Source organism: Chroicocephalus ridibundus, chromosome 9, assembly GCF_963924245.1.
Source record: "Chroicocephalus ridibundus chromosome 9, bChrRid1.1, whole genome shotgun sequence".
NCBI lineage: Eukaryota > Metazoa > Chordata > Aves > Charadriiformes > Laridae > Chroicocephalus > Chroicocephalus ridibundus.
The window spans coordinates 21,443,887-21,459,913 of NC_086292.1; the positions used below are offsets into that span (position 1 = coordinate 21,443,887).

Sequence of the window (16,027 nt, forward strand, 5' to 3'; positions counted from 1 at the left end):
TCATCTTTCCTGAAAGCCTGGACAAAAATTATTACAAGAAAAAGTATCTGACCAGCGCTACTGAAAAGGATTACTATCTGCTAGACAAACAGTAGCTGCAAGTTGAGCAAGACAAAAATGGCATCTTGCAGATTTGACACAGTTTGCTCTAAAATCAGATAATTCGCTAGGAAGTCCACTTTGGGTTTATGAATTGCTTATTGGCTTCTTGTTACCTGCTTTAAACTTTTATGAAACCACTTAGATTCATAACAACGCTTAACATTCAGGAGACTTAACTTTTGTTTCAAAGGCTTAGTCTGGGATGTTTTTGTTTGTTTGCTTTGCATGGTGAGTCATTAAATCATAAGGAGCAGGATTGCTGTGAAAGTCAGCATGTTCTGCTCTCCTCTCTGGTTGGGGAAGGGAAGGGTGAGTGGAGCAGGACCCGTCCAGGTCACAGATACTGGGAGAGGGGATGGGATGGAAGCCTTAAACCTTGCTGGGAAGAGGGACAGAGCTGCTTCAGTCCCTAATGAGGTTTACTAAGAACAGCAACTGTGTGGGTCCTTTGAAAGTCTTGGCAAGGACCAAGGGTATTAACTCAGTGTGAGGACTGAAATAGAAATAAAGTTTTATTTTTGGCACCGGTCTCTTCAGGGCATATTGGAAACCCAATCGGTGAAGGGAAGTACCGGCATGCTCAGCGCGAGGGAGGCAGCACCGTACCTGCACGGTTAGCGGGATCCAGCGCTGGAAGGTGAAAAGGGAGAGTTGGCTTTCTCTGGCATGGTGCCTTCTCCAGCTGCCGGTTCCTGGCGCTTCCGTTGGTTTGGTTTATCCATGATACGCTTGGCCAGACACATAGTGCTAAATGGTGATGAGGGTGCAGAAGTAAAACTGCTTCCCAAATTACCTAACCATTTTCTGTTCCAAATAACCCTGTTTTATTATGCATGAATGCAAATATTATTATTAGCCACATGTGTGGCTTCTACTTTTATTAATTTTAACTGAAGTATTTAAAGGTAGACTACTGTAAAATAAGCACACACATTATGCTGATCACAAATTATAGTTGTGAAAGCCTTTAGTGACTACAGTGGGAGGGGAAGCTCGGAATAGACATGAGATTTAATTGCCTCTAAGAGAATTTTTCTTCAGGAAATTTGCTGAATATGTCCACGAAGGCATCCCCCAGTAATACCGCACATGACACAGGTTGTAGTGAAATGGTTGTTAACGGGTTTCCCGTTCTGGAGTATCCTGATTAATTACAGAAGTATTAGGCTTATTTTACACAGATAGTTAGATTTTGTGAAAATTATTCTCAGCATTGCAGACTGCTACATTTATTATGGAAAAGCAGGCAAAAAAATTGCAGGCAAAGAGTATTTAAATATATTTAAAAAATTTAAGATTAAAGCAGAATAAAATCTGTGTTTTTTTTAAAGGTTGCAGAGCATAACAGTATGCAGTTGAGTTTCTCTTACTGTAGTAGAATGTGGATTTTGAAAATCACAGTTTCATATCGTAAATTTACCATAAAATTGACCATAAATTGACCATAAAACCTGTCTGTTGACCTGAGACTTGGTGAAATGGAGCTCACACATCTTAGGAATGCATCCGATGCAATGGCTGTTCTCCTTTAATAATCTTTTATTCAAATCCCCAGTTCACTTTTCATTCTAACTTTCTGTTAGTTAAATGGATTGCTTCTGTGTAGCACGAAGGTGTGCAAATAATGAAGCATTGAAGCAGTGAACGTAAGTATTTTAACTGACATACAAAAAACCCCTGACATACAAAATCTTTGACTAAGTATTTCTAGACTTTTTTTCACCTCTGTGTCCTTTGCAAGCTGTACTGTTTCTGTAACCCGCTTTCCTGTTCTATACAACCTCAAGTAATTTTCTGCAACCTTAACTAATTAATTAAGATGAACTGACTAATTGCTTTGCAGATATGACACATTTTTTATATGAGGGCCTTCTAATCACGAACATTATTCAAGTGTTTATTTTTTTTTAAACGCATAATTAAATACATAATGACCTACACCCATTATGACTGGTTTGTTCGGCAAGATTTCTAATAGTAAAATACTTCTGCAAGTAAAATAAGGTGAATATTGTGCCTGTTTAAATTGCAGCTTGCTTCTTACTGTAACTTTGTTACGGAAATTTGGATGTTTAAACTTGGAGAGTTGAGGCAAAATTCCGATGTTGGTCTTAACCACACCGGGTGTAGGTGTGGGGTGAATTTATTCTGTGGGGCTCGTTTCCTGCTGGGCTGGGCTGCATTGGCTCTGTCTGTCTGTCTGTCCACCCCCCATCTCCCCTCCCATCCTCATGGATACTGGAGAAAGATGCAGCTGGGTTTCGGTATCTGTCTTAACTTTCAGTGGTGTTTGAAGAAACTTCTGTTCTTTCAGCCGTTGTGATTTACAGAGGTGTCGTTGGATATAAATGCCCTGGCTGTATAGCTTTGCTCTCAGAAAATCCTGCAGTGGGCTGGTTTTCCTCAGGCTGTTTTCAGGTCTAACTGTGTTGAGAATATACAATTTTGTTGTTTTCCACTTGGTGAATTTTTGGACTAGTTTCCCATCCACATGACACGCAACAATGTACAAAATCAGCTTTTTGACCAACTTTTGGTCTACGTAGTGAAATTACAGTGAGCCCTTTTTTTTAGCTGTTCTCTTTGCCATTGGTAATCTTACCGTGTCGCAGTAGGTCTGGTCTCTGACTTGTTTGAAAAGCGCCTCAGAGATGTACGGGATGGAGCTGAGGAAGACTTTTGTTTGGGGCTGCAATGAAAAATTAATTCAAGACATCGCAACAGCTGCGGGTGACAATTTAGAGTTGCTGAATAAGTATTGTAATCGGCATTTATTGCTGACATCACATGGGATTAAGCACTTTGAGGTGATTGTCCTTGGGCGCAGCCTTAGGGAGGGTTATTACCATGACACAACTAGTTGTCATGGCAATGCGTGGAGAAGAGGGAGACGCTTCCTTCCTCCTGTGCGTTCTGCACTGCTCTATTAAAGGGAAGCCTGGGATCATTCACAAATCTGTTCTCATCTTTTTTAAAATGTAACACAAAATTTTCTACTATTTGTCTGTTATGGTTGAGATCACGGCACGTTATGCATTACTTTTGTGGATTGCCTGTTCTGTTTAAAGCAAGTGACTTCTACTTTCTCCTGTTTGGTTAATTGCATAGTGTGTTCTCTTGCTGCCCCCAAAGTTGGGCTTTTCTCTAAGGCCCGAGTTGATGTCCCTGTCTCTGTCAGCCAAGGTGGGAACAAGGTGTCACTGCCGTGAGGACACCCCTGTTCAAAGCTGCGCAGGAAAATGGGGAGATGCTGTCTTACGGGGTGCCCTGCCTGCTTTCCCTCTAATGCGTCACCTTCACACCCTAAAAGGGGATTCGTTAAAGTGAAAGTTGATAGCAAAAGAAAGAAAATCTGTGGAAACTGATACGGTAAATTAGTCTCCCTGACTTCTTAATGGGTTTTGTTATTTAGTGAAATTAATATTGGTAGCATTTCATGTCTGTATGATTAACTGGGAGTCGTAGCCCTGCAGTTCGCTGTACTCACCTTGGTGAAACTTGAATAAGGTGAACGGGTCTCTGCACAAATGCTCAAATTACTGTTTTAGAGTCTAATTTATAATTAAAATTTCTTTTTGAAGATCCAGTTTTAGAAGTACATTGTAAGCATCCCTTAATAGTTTACTTCATGCAGCTAATCCGCTTTCTGCTTCACGTCATAAAATAATGAAAGTTCTTCATAAACCTTTCCCTGCTTGCGTCTCATCAGAATATGATTCTACCAGTGCTAATCGAGTGTTAAATATTTTGTATTTTATTTATTGAATTTTATGTATTTGATTTTAGATATTTATTTCATGAGGTTTGGTTGTGGAGCTTTTCTTAATCTGCAATGATTCTTTCTCACAGTTGCTGCAGCCCAAGCCATAGCAGAAGAAAGAAGAAGCCAAAGTGGCGTTAGCCCTATTGCAGTCCAGACCTCAATAAATATAAAGACAGCAACTAAACCAGGTATAATTATTGTTCATTGTTCTTAATGAAGTACTGGGTTCACAAGGGAGAGTTAGTAGGGAATGAGTAAAACATAATTTAAAAAGAAGTTTGATGCTCTTTCTTCAGGAGGCATCAGAGCAAAAAGCACCTGGTAGATGGTTTGTAGGTTCGTTGAAGATCTGGTTTTGATGGCAGGCTTTTGCTCTTGACTCACTCAGAGTTCAGTTGCGTGTCTTTTCAGCAGGACGTAACAACAAAGATAAATGATTTTTTTTTGTGCTCTGGTCAGGTTACCAGTTCACTTCTTGCTGAAATTCCAAGTTTTTATACCTGCAAAGACTTAAGCAGTCTTGGTTCTGCTTAGCCTGCAAGCTAGCTACTCTGCAGCACTTCGAATTTGTCATGGCGGGTAAACTATCTGTTCTCAGATTGACTTTTCCTAGATCCCTGTAATTCTTGATCGTAGGAATTAATATGTACAAGAATGAGGATCAGAGCTGAATTCGGATATGTTATCACATGTCTGACATCTGCTCAGGCTTTCCTTTGACTGTATGCATTGGGCCTTTTCGTATTGTGTCTGCTTTCTGCTACATCTATTGAAAATAGTGGATTAGTTGTTGTGAGGGAATGGAAAGGGGAAAAAGGAGGATATTTGGCTTCCTGTGAATCTTTCAGATGACGTCTTTAATCTCTATATACAGTGTGCAGTGCTTTGGTGGTATGTATCTCTCGGGAAGTTCCGTTATCCTTTTGATAGTACAGACTTTCAGCTTTTTTATTTAAATTTGAGTGTTCAAAATGACTGACAATTATGTGTCTTCAATTTTTCTTTTGACAGTGATAGATGGTTCCACTCTAAGAACAGAAGAAAGACAAAGACTGGCCAGGGAGCGCAGAGAAGAGCGGGAAAAGCAACATGGTATTTTCATGTTTCATTGAAAATAAAATTTTCTAAAATATTTGTGATAAAGGAATAATTTACTCTCTTATTCCTTGCTCAGTCACTTTTTTCAGCTTACTCGGGAGAAGAGACAAGGTCTGCTCTTAGTCTTGCATCAGTGACCATCTCTGAATCTGAATGGAGAAGTATTAGATTTGAGAGGAGAACATTCCAGAGATTTTTAGCTTCTTGAAGCTGTATGTCGCTTCTGAGCTTCCATTTCTTAGTGACCACCAAGCAAATGTAGCCAATTTCTTATTGAAAGCTGTAACAAAAACACTTCTGAAATGATAATTTTTAGCTTAGATCTGCTTTCTGTAGCCCTGAAGACTGAGGTTTGGGGAACACTGATTCAGAGAAAACCAGAAAAAAGATTTAGCTGGTTGAATGGCTTGATTGCCTTGAACACTGCTTCCCTTGTTTCCTGGCACACTGAAATGACTCCTGGATCGAAGTGTCAGCAGTATACGCTTTATCTTAGCAAAGAATCAGAGACCTTGAGAAGAGAGTACAGCTCTTGCCCAGCTTTATGCTGTTAGTGACGTGAATCAGTGCATGCGTGTGCAGCAGCAGATGAAAAGGTCACAGCGTGCCCTGCAGTCCTGGGTCTTGGTCTCCCAGCTTGTGAGGAGTTGTGTCTCTCTGGCCTCTATGTTTGTTTTTCACATAAAGGCAAAGACATGCAGCAACAGGAAAGATTGTGTTATCCTAACACAGAGAGAGGGTAGGACTAGGATGCATATAAATTCGGAAGTATTTGGGGGCCTTATATGTTGATACTGCCTATACGTTGTTGGTGTAATTATCTGGTCTCTCAGTTCATTTCTTCTGTCTAGCCACAGAAAATACTTCCACTGTGCATTCAACCACTAGCTTTTTGTCACAGGACTTGAAGCTTCCTGTTAAACTGCGCCCAGCTGTTCCTAGGTGGAGGCTGCGGAGGATAGTGACATAACTATTTTGAACTCAGATGCAATAACTGTGGGGTTTTCCGATCTTGTCACTTGGTGCTTTAAATCTTTTCGTTGTATCTTGTTCTAAAAAAATGAAAATCGCAACAGAGAAAATTCTGCCCTTTGATACTCAACTTACTACTTACTTATACAGACTTCACTATTACGGTGGCAAGAAAAGTATATGCTTAATGTAGGGTATATGCATATCCTGACATTCCTGTCTAGACAGTAAAAGGCAGGAAAGGATCTAGTTCCTACCCAACCTGGGGACAGAATTGACAGGTTTGTCATCATGTGCAGTGTCAACCAGCACTGCAAGCTAATCTTGCTGTATATTTTAGCTTTAACTGGTGATAGTTTTGCTTGGTAATCTCTTGCAAGTTGCGTTGTAATATCAATGAATAGTTAAGTTTGACTTTAAGTTTTTCTTAAAAAATTTACAGCTGCCAAAGAGACACAAATCCTCGAAAAGGAGAGAAAAGCAAAACTCCAGTATGAAAAACAGTTAGAAGAACGGCAGAGAAAGCTAAAGGAACAGAAGCAGAAAGAGGAACAACGGAGGGCAGCAGTAGAAGAAAAGAGAAAACAGAAAATAGAGGAGGAAAAGGTACTACGCATCGAAGTTTTATAGTTTTAAAGAAACTCCTACATTGTTTTCCTACGTTAACGTGCTCTGAAATGCTGTGAAATAGAAAGTTATGGAAATGGTGAAGTCATTAGAACATATTTTTCACATCTGTACAGTGCACTATATAGACACATGTGCTCCTTCCCCATCCCAGCCTAGCTTTAACTATCCCTGAGGCACTTGGGACTTTAGGAGCTTTGGTTTCTGTTTTGCCACTGGTTATTTTTCACATGAGCAAAAAACCCACCCTGTATTCCTAGATTTCTAGATCCCTTTCAGTGCACTTTGTAGATTCTGTTTGTAAATCAGCATGGGCCACAGGTCTTAGACTTTCCTTAATTCTGTGTCTTGCTTCCTGGGAGCCCCGCTGTGGCCCAAGAGGCTCACATTCTTTCACTTTTTCTAAATTACGATTTGTTACTATATGTTGTGCAGTTACCCTTTGCTGCTTTGAGCTGTGTGTTGACTGTTCTTAAGTGACTCTACCTTTGCGTTGACTGCACGTGGACCAGCAGAGCACTATTTGAGTTGCGGAGTTCATGGCAAGATTGATAGAAGCTGAAAGTTGAAATAAATACATGAAGTTATGCCATCCCCTTTGAAGCGTAGGTCTGCTACTGTGTATTAAATGTGGTGCAAAGTTCTGAAGGGTTCATTTCCAGGGTGTTAGCAGTAAAAGCATGACACGCACATGTGCTTTCAGAAGCTGGTTTTAAGAACTTGCTGTGGGTGATTGACAAAGAGCCTGTAAGCCTGGCTGGCTGTTGCCTTGGAGTTCAGCCGTTGTTATATTGTTCTAGCAATACCTTTTTTTTTTTTACCCTTTTTGACTGGCAGTATTCTATGCTGGTGTTTGGTTATCTGTAATCAGCTTCTGGGTGTGTTCAGTTTGATATTCCATATGAACTTCATGGAATAGTTTACATTGCTGAAGAACAAGCAGAAATGTTTGGGTGGGCCTTGACTGCAGTCCAGTGCAGTGTCATCTCTAAGCAACTACTTTAAGCAAAAAGCATCCCTTATGCTTCAAGAGGTGTTGCCCCCAAGCCTATAATACATTTATTCAAGTAATTTTGAGGATAGCAGGTATGTTTTAAGTGGACACGGGTGAATAATCAAGGAAGACAAGGAGTAGCCGATGAGTGTTTGATTGGTGTTAACCTTGGTTTTCACTTGGTCCCTGGAGGAAGATGGCCTTGTACACTGAGTTATATGTGAAGAATCCAGCAGGTGGGGAAAATAGTGTGCACTTGACCTGTAAACCTTGCTTTCAAGCACAAAGTGAAAACAGATCTTGACTTTTGTACTCTGACTTTAGCAAATAATCACTCTTACAGAAGCTAAGCTATCTTAGGGCAGTATTTGCTGGTCAGGTGTCATCTACAGTTGTAAACTTAGTGGTAGAAGTGGATGAAGAAATACGTAGTCTGTTACTTCAGCCAAGTCTTGTTTAATTAATCACGGTCCTTAGATAAAGTAGAAGCAGCAGCACAATAGCAAATGCGGTGGAAAAAGAAGTGGTTCTCTGCCTAAAAGAGTCATGAAGACAAATAGCCATGGCTAGGGTTGAGGTATCTGTCTTCTCACAGTTACTCAATTATTTTGTACAGCTGTGCAAATTATTATGTTGATAGCTTGAGCTGGTAACTGATTTTCTGTTGTTTGTAAAAGTGAAGCCTCTGTCTCTAACTGGGACTTTGCAGAATTACCACACTGCAGATACCTCCATGGAAATACCATTTGCAGATTACATCATGTCTGGGTACTTTGGCACCTTAGGTAAACTCTAGTTCAGGTTTCTTTAACAGAGCTTTATTTTTAAACAAAACCTTTTAATTTTATCTTTTGTCAGTGAACAGAATCCTTCCTCCCAAGTTTACTTTGTCTGTTACACACTGTGACTTTTTTAGTTTGTGTTGTGAATTGGCGTTGAAAGGAGGTGAAAGTCTTGTGTCCTCAAGAGGGAGAAATGTTTTGATAATGAGTCCCCTTGGCGTCTTACTGCAAAGTACCAGCACTAAATACTGCTTCAAAAGATCACTTGGGATATGATTATTCCAGAAGTGAAATCTGTTGTTGACACATACATGAAAACCTGGCTGATTATGGAGAAGAAAGAGTCTAGCGTGGTTGTAGTTCATCTTTATGCACAAGAGGTAAAGTTCCCACATTAGCAGTCACTAGCCCTGGAGATGGAAGAGAAAGCTTCTCTCAGTCGTCTCTGTCCCATCAGCCATGGTTGTCAAGATCTGGAGTCGATGGGCCTTTTTCTGCAGTTTTGCCTTTCTGTGGTTTCGCTGTATCTCTTATTAATTTCGCTATTTCTGGTTTCACTGTATCTCTATTAATGCCAGTATCTGTTAAGACTTGAGTTACTGTTTGTGTAGTTCTCTGAAAATACAAATAACCTTATACTTGGTATTCTATAATGGAGAATTTTTAGGACCTTTTAGAAATAACTTCAGAATATAAATAGTTTAAAGGGTAAGCAACTATTTTTCCTCAGTTTGGGCTTCATCCCTATTTAGAAAATAAGTAGTGCTGTTTACTGAATAGGAAATCTGTTTGGTGGCTATTTTAAGTAAAGAGTAGAATAGATTATCTGTGCTTTAGCTCAACCTAATCATGTTTGCAGTGTTTTGAAACCATTAATTGCCCTTAATGTTCTTTGCATGATAGTTTTTGTAACAAAAGCTTGTTATCAGGCAGTATAGGTAAAACAGATTTTTAAATCATACTGAGGAAAAAAAAATAAAAATCTATATTTTGTCTTCTTGCTTAGCTGTGCTTTATAGTTATATAGCTTCATAGAGGTGTTGTTTGATAGGAGCGATATGAAGCCGTTATGCATCGTACCTTGGAAAGGAATCAGCGACTGGAAACACGACAGAAGAGGTGGTCATGGGGAGGGTCTGTAACTCCAGATTCAGAGAGCAAAACAGGTAAGCAGCACCTTTTCTAGCATGGCTAAAATCACAGAATATTGTATGTTGCACTGGCAGGTGCAGCACTGTTCAGAGGGACCTAGGCATCCTTTCCTGTCTTGGATCTTACAGCAGGATCTGTGGGTAACTCTTGGGGAAGGATTCGTGTCTGTCCTTGCCCTGTAATGCTGCTCAGACTTAGGGCTGGTTTTGGCTTTGGGAAGAGCTAGAGAGGAGCCGCACAGGAAATGCAACACCTGGCTGCATGGCATTGCATCGGCAGTTCCCAGCCATCAGATCGGGGGAATTGTAATGCGTTATGTTAAAATAATTCTGAGTCCTTCAAATGCAGTATATGTAATGGGGTGCTAAGACTGATGATAAAGAGAACAAAAAAAAAAACCCCAACCCAGTTGTACTGTAATATTATATCTATCTATATATATATAAATAAGGGTTTTAAACACACCCTTAGAATTACAGAATGCTAACTAATTATTTGAACGACCAGAAATGTGTAAGGAGATGCAGTGGGCAGTGTCCGAGCTTCTCAGAGAATAGGCTGCGTTCTAGATTAGGTGATGCATTTCAACACACTCTGATTTGAGCTCAGATTGTTTCCGGTGTCACACAATTAACTGTTTCTGCTTGTAAACATTCTGAAATCAGACCAGCAAATCAGGATTGCAGTGGAAGGAATCTTTTTATGCACTACCTTATTGGAAGATCCTGCCAATAAGTAACAACATAAGTTATTGTCCAGGAATAAAATAAAACAAAAAAAAACCTTCAATTCAGCCTGTCTTCTGAATTGTTGGAATTGTACTGAGCATGTTTTAGTACTGTCTTTTTCTGTCAGCTTGAGTGCTGACTTTTAGGTGTTTATTTATAACATGTTTGAGAGTGCTTTGGTATAAATTATCATTTTGATATCCAGCTTCCCCGTTTTTTTGGTTAACTTGCATTGTTTGCTATTTGACCTTATGACTTAGCTTACAAACCTTCTTCTTCTACAGAACAACAGACCACAGATGAAGGTGGAAGTGGTGGTATTGATTTCTAAAATGTTCTTTTTCCCTGTTGTTTAACACTCACTACTAACCTTTTAAACTTGAGTTCTTGTTTCTCTGGAACTAAGGAAAACCATCTTCTTATAGATCTTTTCCTGGATCTTGGCCAGCTGTGCAACAAATGTGATCCCTAAGTAGAAAGCAGCTCCCCTCTACGTTTTTAACTAGCCCTCCCAGCTAATTAAACTACAGCTTAAGTCATGGCATCCTGAGGGAATTTTCAGGGAAAGGATATGTGCATTTGGGTTTTTAAAGATGACTGGATACAGCATGAGGGAGGAGAAGAGAAATTCTTAGTGGCATGTATTTGAATATAAATTAGATCAGTAGTCTAAGAGGCTTTTTAAGGGCAATTTTGAACCCTTTCATTGTTTCCTAATTTGCAAAAAGTACATGGTAGGGCTTGGTTTGTTTTCTTTTTGCTTTGTTTTACCAGCAATTGAAGCAACATTTGCAAAATCAAATGTTATTTTGCTGAAACTTTGTGAAAGGGAATGGGTTTGTGTAGTTTGATACTTTTTCCATGAAGGGCTTTGCGAAATCAGATCTGTCCAATTATCTAAACATAATTCTATATATTAAATGTGTTTTCATTGCATTTCTGGCGCTTCCCAGTGCACAGACTGAGCCGTTCAGAGAAATGCTTTGGATCACTGATATATTTGTCAAGGCTGTATGTTTAATAAGCAAAATTATTTCTTGTAGCTAGTTTAAGATGATAGCCCTCAGCTGAGACCCAGCTAAATGTGAATTCTGAAAATCTGAGCATGCTCACAGCATTACTAATTCAATACAGCTGTCTTGTAATGCTGACAATATGAGACTTGAAAATGCAATGAAAGTCTGACTGAGGATGATTTAACTACTGTGGCCTATTCTGGCAACGCAGCAGAAGCATGTGTATTTTATTTAACTTCTCTATTCCCTTTCTCTGCACAGCATGAATCCCTAATTTTCTCCAAAATTAGCCAATTTGACTGGATTGGTTTACCTGTTTAACATGTGTTCCTTGGATACATATATAAATCCAATTACTGTATTCCACATTACCAAATGTCATTTAACCTTGAAACTGGGAAATCCCATTTGCCTTAAATGTTTAGGAAAGTACTATTTTTTTTTTTCTCCTCTATTCTTTTGTACCTCATCTAATTTTCAAGGTAAGCTTTATAACAAACATAAAATAATGTCCTTTGCACTCTCCTCATTTGTGTGAGGAAATGGGTCTTGTCTGTCCTTTTGATCGTGGAGGAAGACTTGAACCACGGTGCTGCTGAAGCACGTTAAAATAGTGTCTTCCAACAAACAGGCTCCTGATGTAAAAACAGGCGCTTAAGCTCTACTTTCTGCATCATAAAGTAACAACAGGAGGAGCAGAGAAGTTCAGCTGCTGTCAATAAATTTGAATAACTTGGCACCAATTTTGAAAAAATAAACAGGTAATGGAGTGTTTGACCAAGACACATGTGCATCCACAGTGTTTTAAATTTGTGTTCATCTTTATGTTGAGGTTTCAAATGTACAGCTCTCTTACCTGGGCTGGGTAATGTGGAATCATAATTGGATTCATGCTTCTCATATTTATTCCAATTTCAGGATCGTCCTTAGCTTTTTCACTTTCTGGAGGCTCCTCACTTAATTCTTATTTAAAACCTACCCAAACCGTGTAGGATGCCTAAGTCTAGGTGGCTTTCTGAAAAATCCTTATTTAGTCCCTTTCACCATATATTCGCACAATTGTTGGAAAGACAACAATTACTTTTGGATTTCTAAAAAATGACCCCATATGAGCTCCGCTACATTACATCATTGTGGCTGAGTAGCGCACCTTCTCTAACAGCACATCTAGGGCAAGTTCCAATACGATATTATTTTTCCACCATCGGTTTCTGTGGCAGATTCGGGATTAAAGGCTCCATTTCTTAAAATGAAAACCACTTCGGGAACAAATTTCAAATATCCTTTGCGTTATTTTAGGACTAAAGACTTTCTTATCTACTGTTTTGCTGTGCAAAAAAAAATATAAAATCAGACACGTTCTTCCATGAACCATGTCAACAGTAGAATTTAGGAACATTGGCCGGTAACGCAGCATTTGTGGGTGATGTAGGTAGTGTGCCCTGGGAAGTAAACCCCACGTGATGGAACGTTTCGCCAGCCATCAGCCATTCTGCATTACGTACAGAATGTGATTCATTGAGACTGCACCAAGTACCCCGCTGACGGCCTGAAATTTAAAAATTGATGAAGGCCCCAGGGTCAAATGTTACGTTAATGACATTGCTGTCGGTGCGAAGATGAGACATGCAGGGTGTGGGTCTGCCAAGAGAAATGGCAAGGCTGTGTAATAAAGCATCCTTGATGACAGAGCCCTTGTAAATGAGGGAGGTTTAGTGATGACTGCTGAGCAAAACTAGACGTTCAGGTGCATTTGTAGTGGAGCCATGTGCTATTAGAATAGAAATTGGGCTGCCAGAGTCTCTCCTTTCTAAATAAAGAGCTTCCTTGTCCTAGTAGAAATTTGAAAGGTACTAAGAGACAGATCATCTTATTTTATTGAGCCTAATTTTATCCAGCCTGAGATAGGCGGTGCTCCAGCACCCTCTCTCAGTGAAACTCAGAAGCTAGGTTGTGAGCTGCTCTCTCTAATGACAATTTTCTTGAGATACCCTGTTTCCCAGCTCCTTACCCCATCGCAAGCCTTGCTGCAGGGCAGTCATACGCTTTATTTGGCTTTGCTGCTTCAGTTTGTTTTCCCCCTTCCATTAAAAACAATACAGATGCTTGGTATGACGTGGGACTATGCTATATGCTTTTTCCATTTAGAATCCCTTCATGTAAGTAGTTTAACTTTCCCCCCAAAATACAAAAGAGTAATTTACCTATATAAGCAGACTGCCTTACTCAAGAATATCCCGTCTGTCTTTTAAAGCTTTTTTCTTTGTGAGTTGTCCAAAGCTTTCAGGTTTGCAGAAGCCATCTTGCGGTCGAGGTAGGGAGAAGGTTAAGGCCATCTGATCACGTATTTGCAAAATTATTGATCAAAAAAGCATTGACTTCTTAAGATCTTAAAATTTGCTGGAAAAAGAAAACTCAAATATCTGTATGAATACCTTTTACCAATTAGATTTTTTCAGTCAAGGCATCAGTTGGGATATTAAGCTCGTGCACTGACCACCACTCTCTTTCACAGTAAAATAGAAACTGATACTGTTTTTTTTGTCTGAGCGGTCATATATAGACGGTCATTTTTCTCTTGTGAATCTTCTAGTAGAGAAGTTTCATCCCTTGTCTCTTTACTGACCAGCACAGCCCACCTCCAGAACTTGTAAACTCGCTGGAAGATTGCTTTGCTCAGTGTAATTTTCTGCCCTATGGGTCTTAGTAGGCGATAGACAGAATCTCAGATTTCATGCAAGTGCTAATTTGAACCAAGAAAAACTCGTATGAAGCATCTCTGCGGTGTTTGAAGGCCTTGGAGCACATGCTTGAGCTCCGGCAGGAGCCAGGCTTTCTTTTTAAGAGCAGACGCTAGAGGGTAGTCTTTCCCTTTGAAAACACCCACATACATGAATTACGAGTTTCCCGGTTTTTCTCTCTCAAGGCTGTTTTAGTTATCCCAGTACTCAAGCTTCAGTCATAAAATGCCTTTTTTTTTCTTTTTTTCTTTTTTTTTCTTCTTGTTATGCTGGGAAAGTATCCACTAAGCTCAGATCGTCATTTACGAACTTCAGCAGATCCCCCTTTCTCCCTCTCACCCCGTGGGGACTTTGCTCTTGTTCCCTGTGACAAGAGCTTGCTGCTTTTGGAGCTTCAGCTCCAAAACCTGGTTTTCACTTGCCGTGGTTTTGCGGGAGGCCCCTGGCTCGGGAAGCCTGGGTGGGGTACACGTGCCAAAAGTACGGGGCAGGGCAGGGCCATCCATAGGAATGCTTATGTCCTGGCGCTTGCTCTCAGGAGCTGCTGTAGCACGCTGGCCAAAGGGGAAAGATGCTGCCTCGGTGGTGAGTAGCACTGCTTTTTCCTTTGGTACTAATGAGTTCACATTAATCATCTTTGCTGTCCGATATGCCAGCAAAATCGATTACTTGTGTTTGATGTATAAAATTTCTTGTGTTTATTACGCTAGTCTGCACTACTTTGTGTGCATTACCCTTTTTTTGCTTATTGAGTTTCCGTAGCAACAGGTACGTGCTTTTCCAAGGCTTTCACACTCTGGAGTAGTGTTCATCCTGAAAGTGCATTATTTGAAATTAAAAAGCAGATACTTTTCTGGCTTGTGGTAAACTTGAAATTTTGCCACGTGAGATGTGATTTTTTTATATGTGTGTGTGTACACATACAATAATGCTTCTTGTGGCAATTTTTTTCAGAAGAGCTAGAAAACTGGTAGGAAACATGAACTTAAAGAATATCTTTTTTTGGAAAAAAATCAGAAATTTCTAAATTAGAGCAGCCCTTGGGAAGTAATTGGAAATAGGAATGCTCCCTTGCCTTTCCTTGGGACTTGCTTTTATCCGTCCAAAAGCATTTGTTTTGCTTTTGTTAACTAGTGATTGAAAAACTGTTTTGACATACCTATATGGAAGGAACAAAGAAAGAAATTATTGTTATTCAAGTTTTGTTGTTACTTTCTCTGTCTTGCCAGTCTGGTAACAACACACAACCGCAGTAGCTTTTGTCTTTACATGTTACAAGTGCAGGGTTTAAAAATCACCTGTTTGCATAGATATGCCTAAAATCTTGGCAGCACTCCACTAAAAGTAAATGCCTTTTCATTGCATGTTACAACTGGTGCTAATTGTATCAAGTCTGTTTAAGGGGGGGAAAAAAAAAAATCTCTGTTTCTCATTAAGCAAAACTGGAAACGGCTTTCAGGATGTAATACTTCCAAAGTTAGCTCACAGCGATGTGGGAAAGGTTCTTACTCAGGTATGAAGGTGAATTCTAAAGTCAGCGCTTCTTTACGCAGCCGGCAAGCGGTCCACCTCCACAGCAAACCTCAAACAGACAGAAGCTGTTGTGAATAAACGGTTGTCATCCTCTGCAGCGCTTTTAAACGCATCTGATCGAAGTAAGTGTTTGTGTGTCTGCTGGTAGCAGGTGTACTGCTTACCTGTTATTTGGGGAGGAGACAGGAGGTGGAACAATACTCCTCTTCCTCCCTTGCTCTATAACTCACTTCATATTTTGATCTCAAATGCATTTCATGCAATTTGTTAATCCAGCTTGACTGTTCAGGGCTTTGACCCAGTTGATGTGATCTCTGTTAGAGGAGAAGAGTAACGGTAAAGATTGATGTTTGGTTTTTTTAATTTTTGTTTCTGTAATTGTTTTACTAAAGTTGAATCTTGGTGAATGATGATTCACAAATCATTTCACATCATCTTTACGGGTTTGCATGCCTTAAATCACACCCTAAAATTTCAGCAAAATAAAAACAGTACAAAAATAAAGTTTTCCTTGTTCTG

General features: G+C 39.7%; 1 protein-coding gene across 15 annotated transcripts in view; it reads left to right on the forward strand.

The window, feature by feature from the left end:
* Positions 1–16,027, forward strand: part of MAP7D3 (MAP7 domain containing 3) — a 47,335-nt gene that overhangs the window by 9,748 nt on the left and 21,560 nt on the right. For 10 of the 15 annotated variants that reach the window (XM_063347337.1, XM_063347335.1, XM_063347338.1 and 7 more), the window contains exons 2-7: positions 3,952–4,053; positions 4,877–4,957; positions 6,378–6,541; positions 9,390–9,504; positions 10,503–10,535; positions 15,529–15,630. In XM_063347337.1, coding sequence (XP_063203407.1) covers positions 3,952–4,053; positions 4,877–4,957; positions 6,378–6,541; positions 9,390–9,504; positions 10,503–10,535; positions 15,529–15,630 — 597 coding nt within the window. The remainder of the gene's footprint in view (positions 1–3,951; positions 4,054–4,876; positions 4,958–6,377; positions 6,542–9,389; positions 9,505–10,502; positions 10,536–15,528; positions 15,631–16,027) is intronic. The other 5 variants (XM_063347339.1, XM_063347345.1, XM_063347348.1 and 2 more) reach the window with 2 other exon arrangements.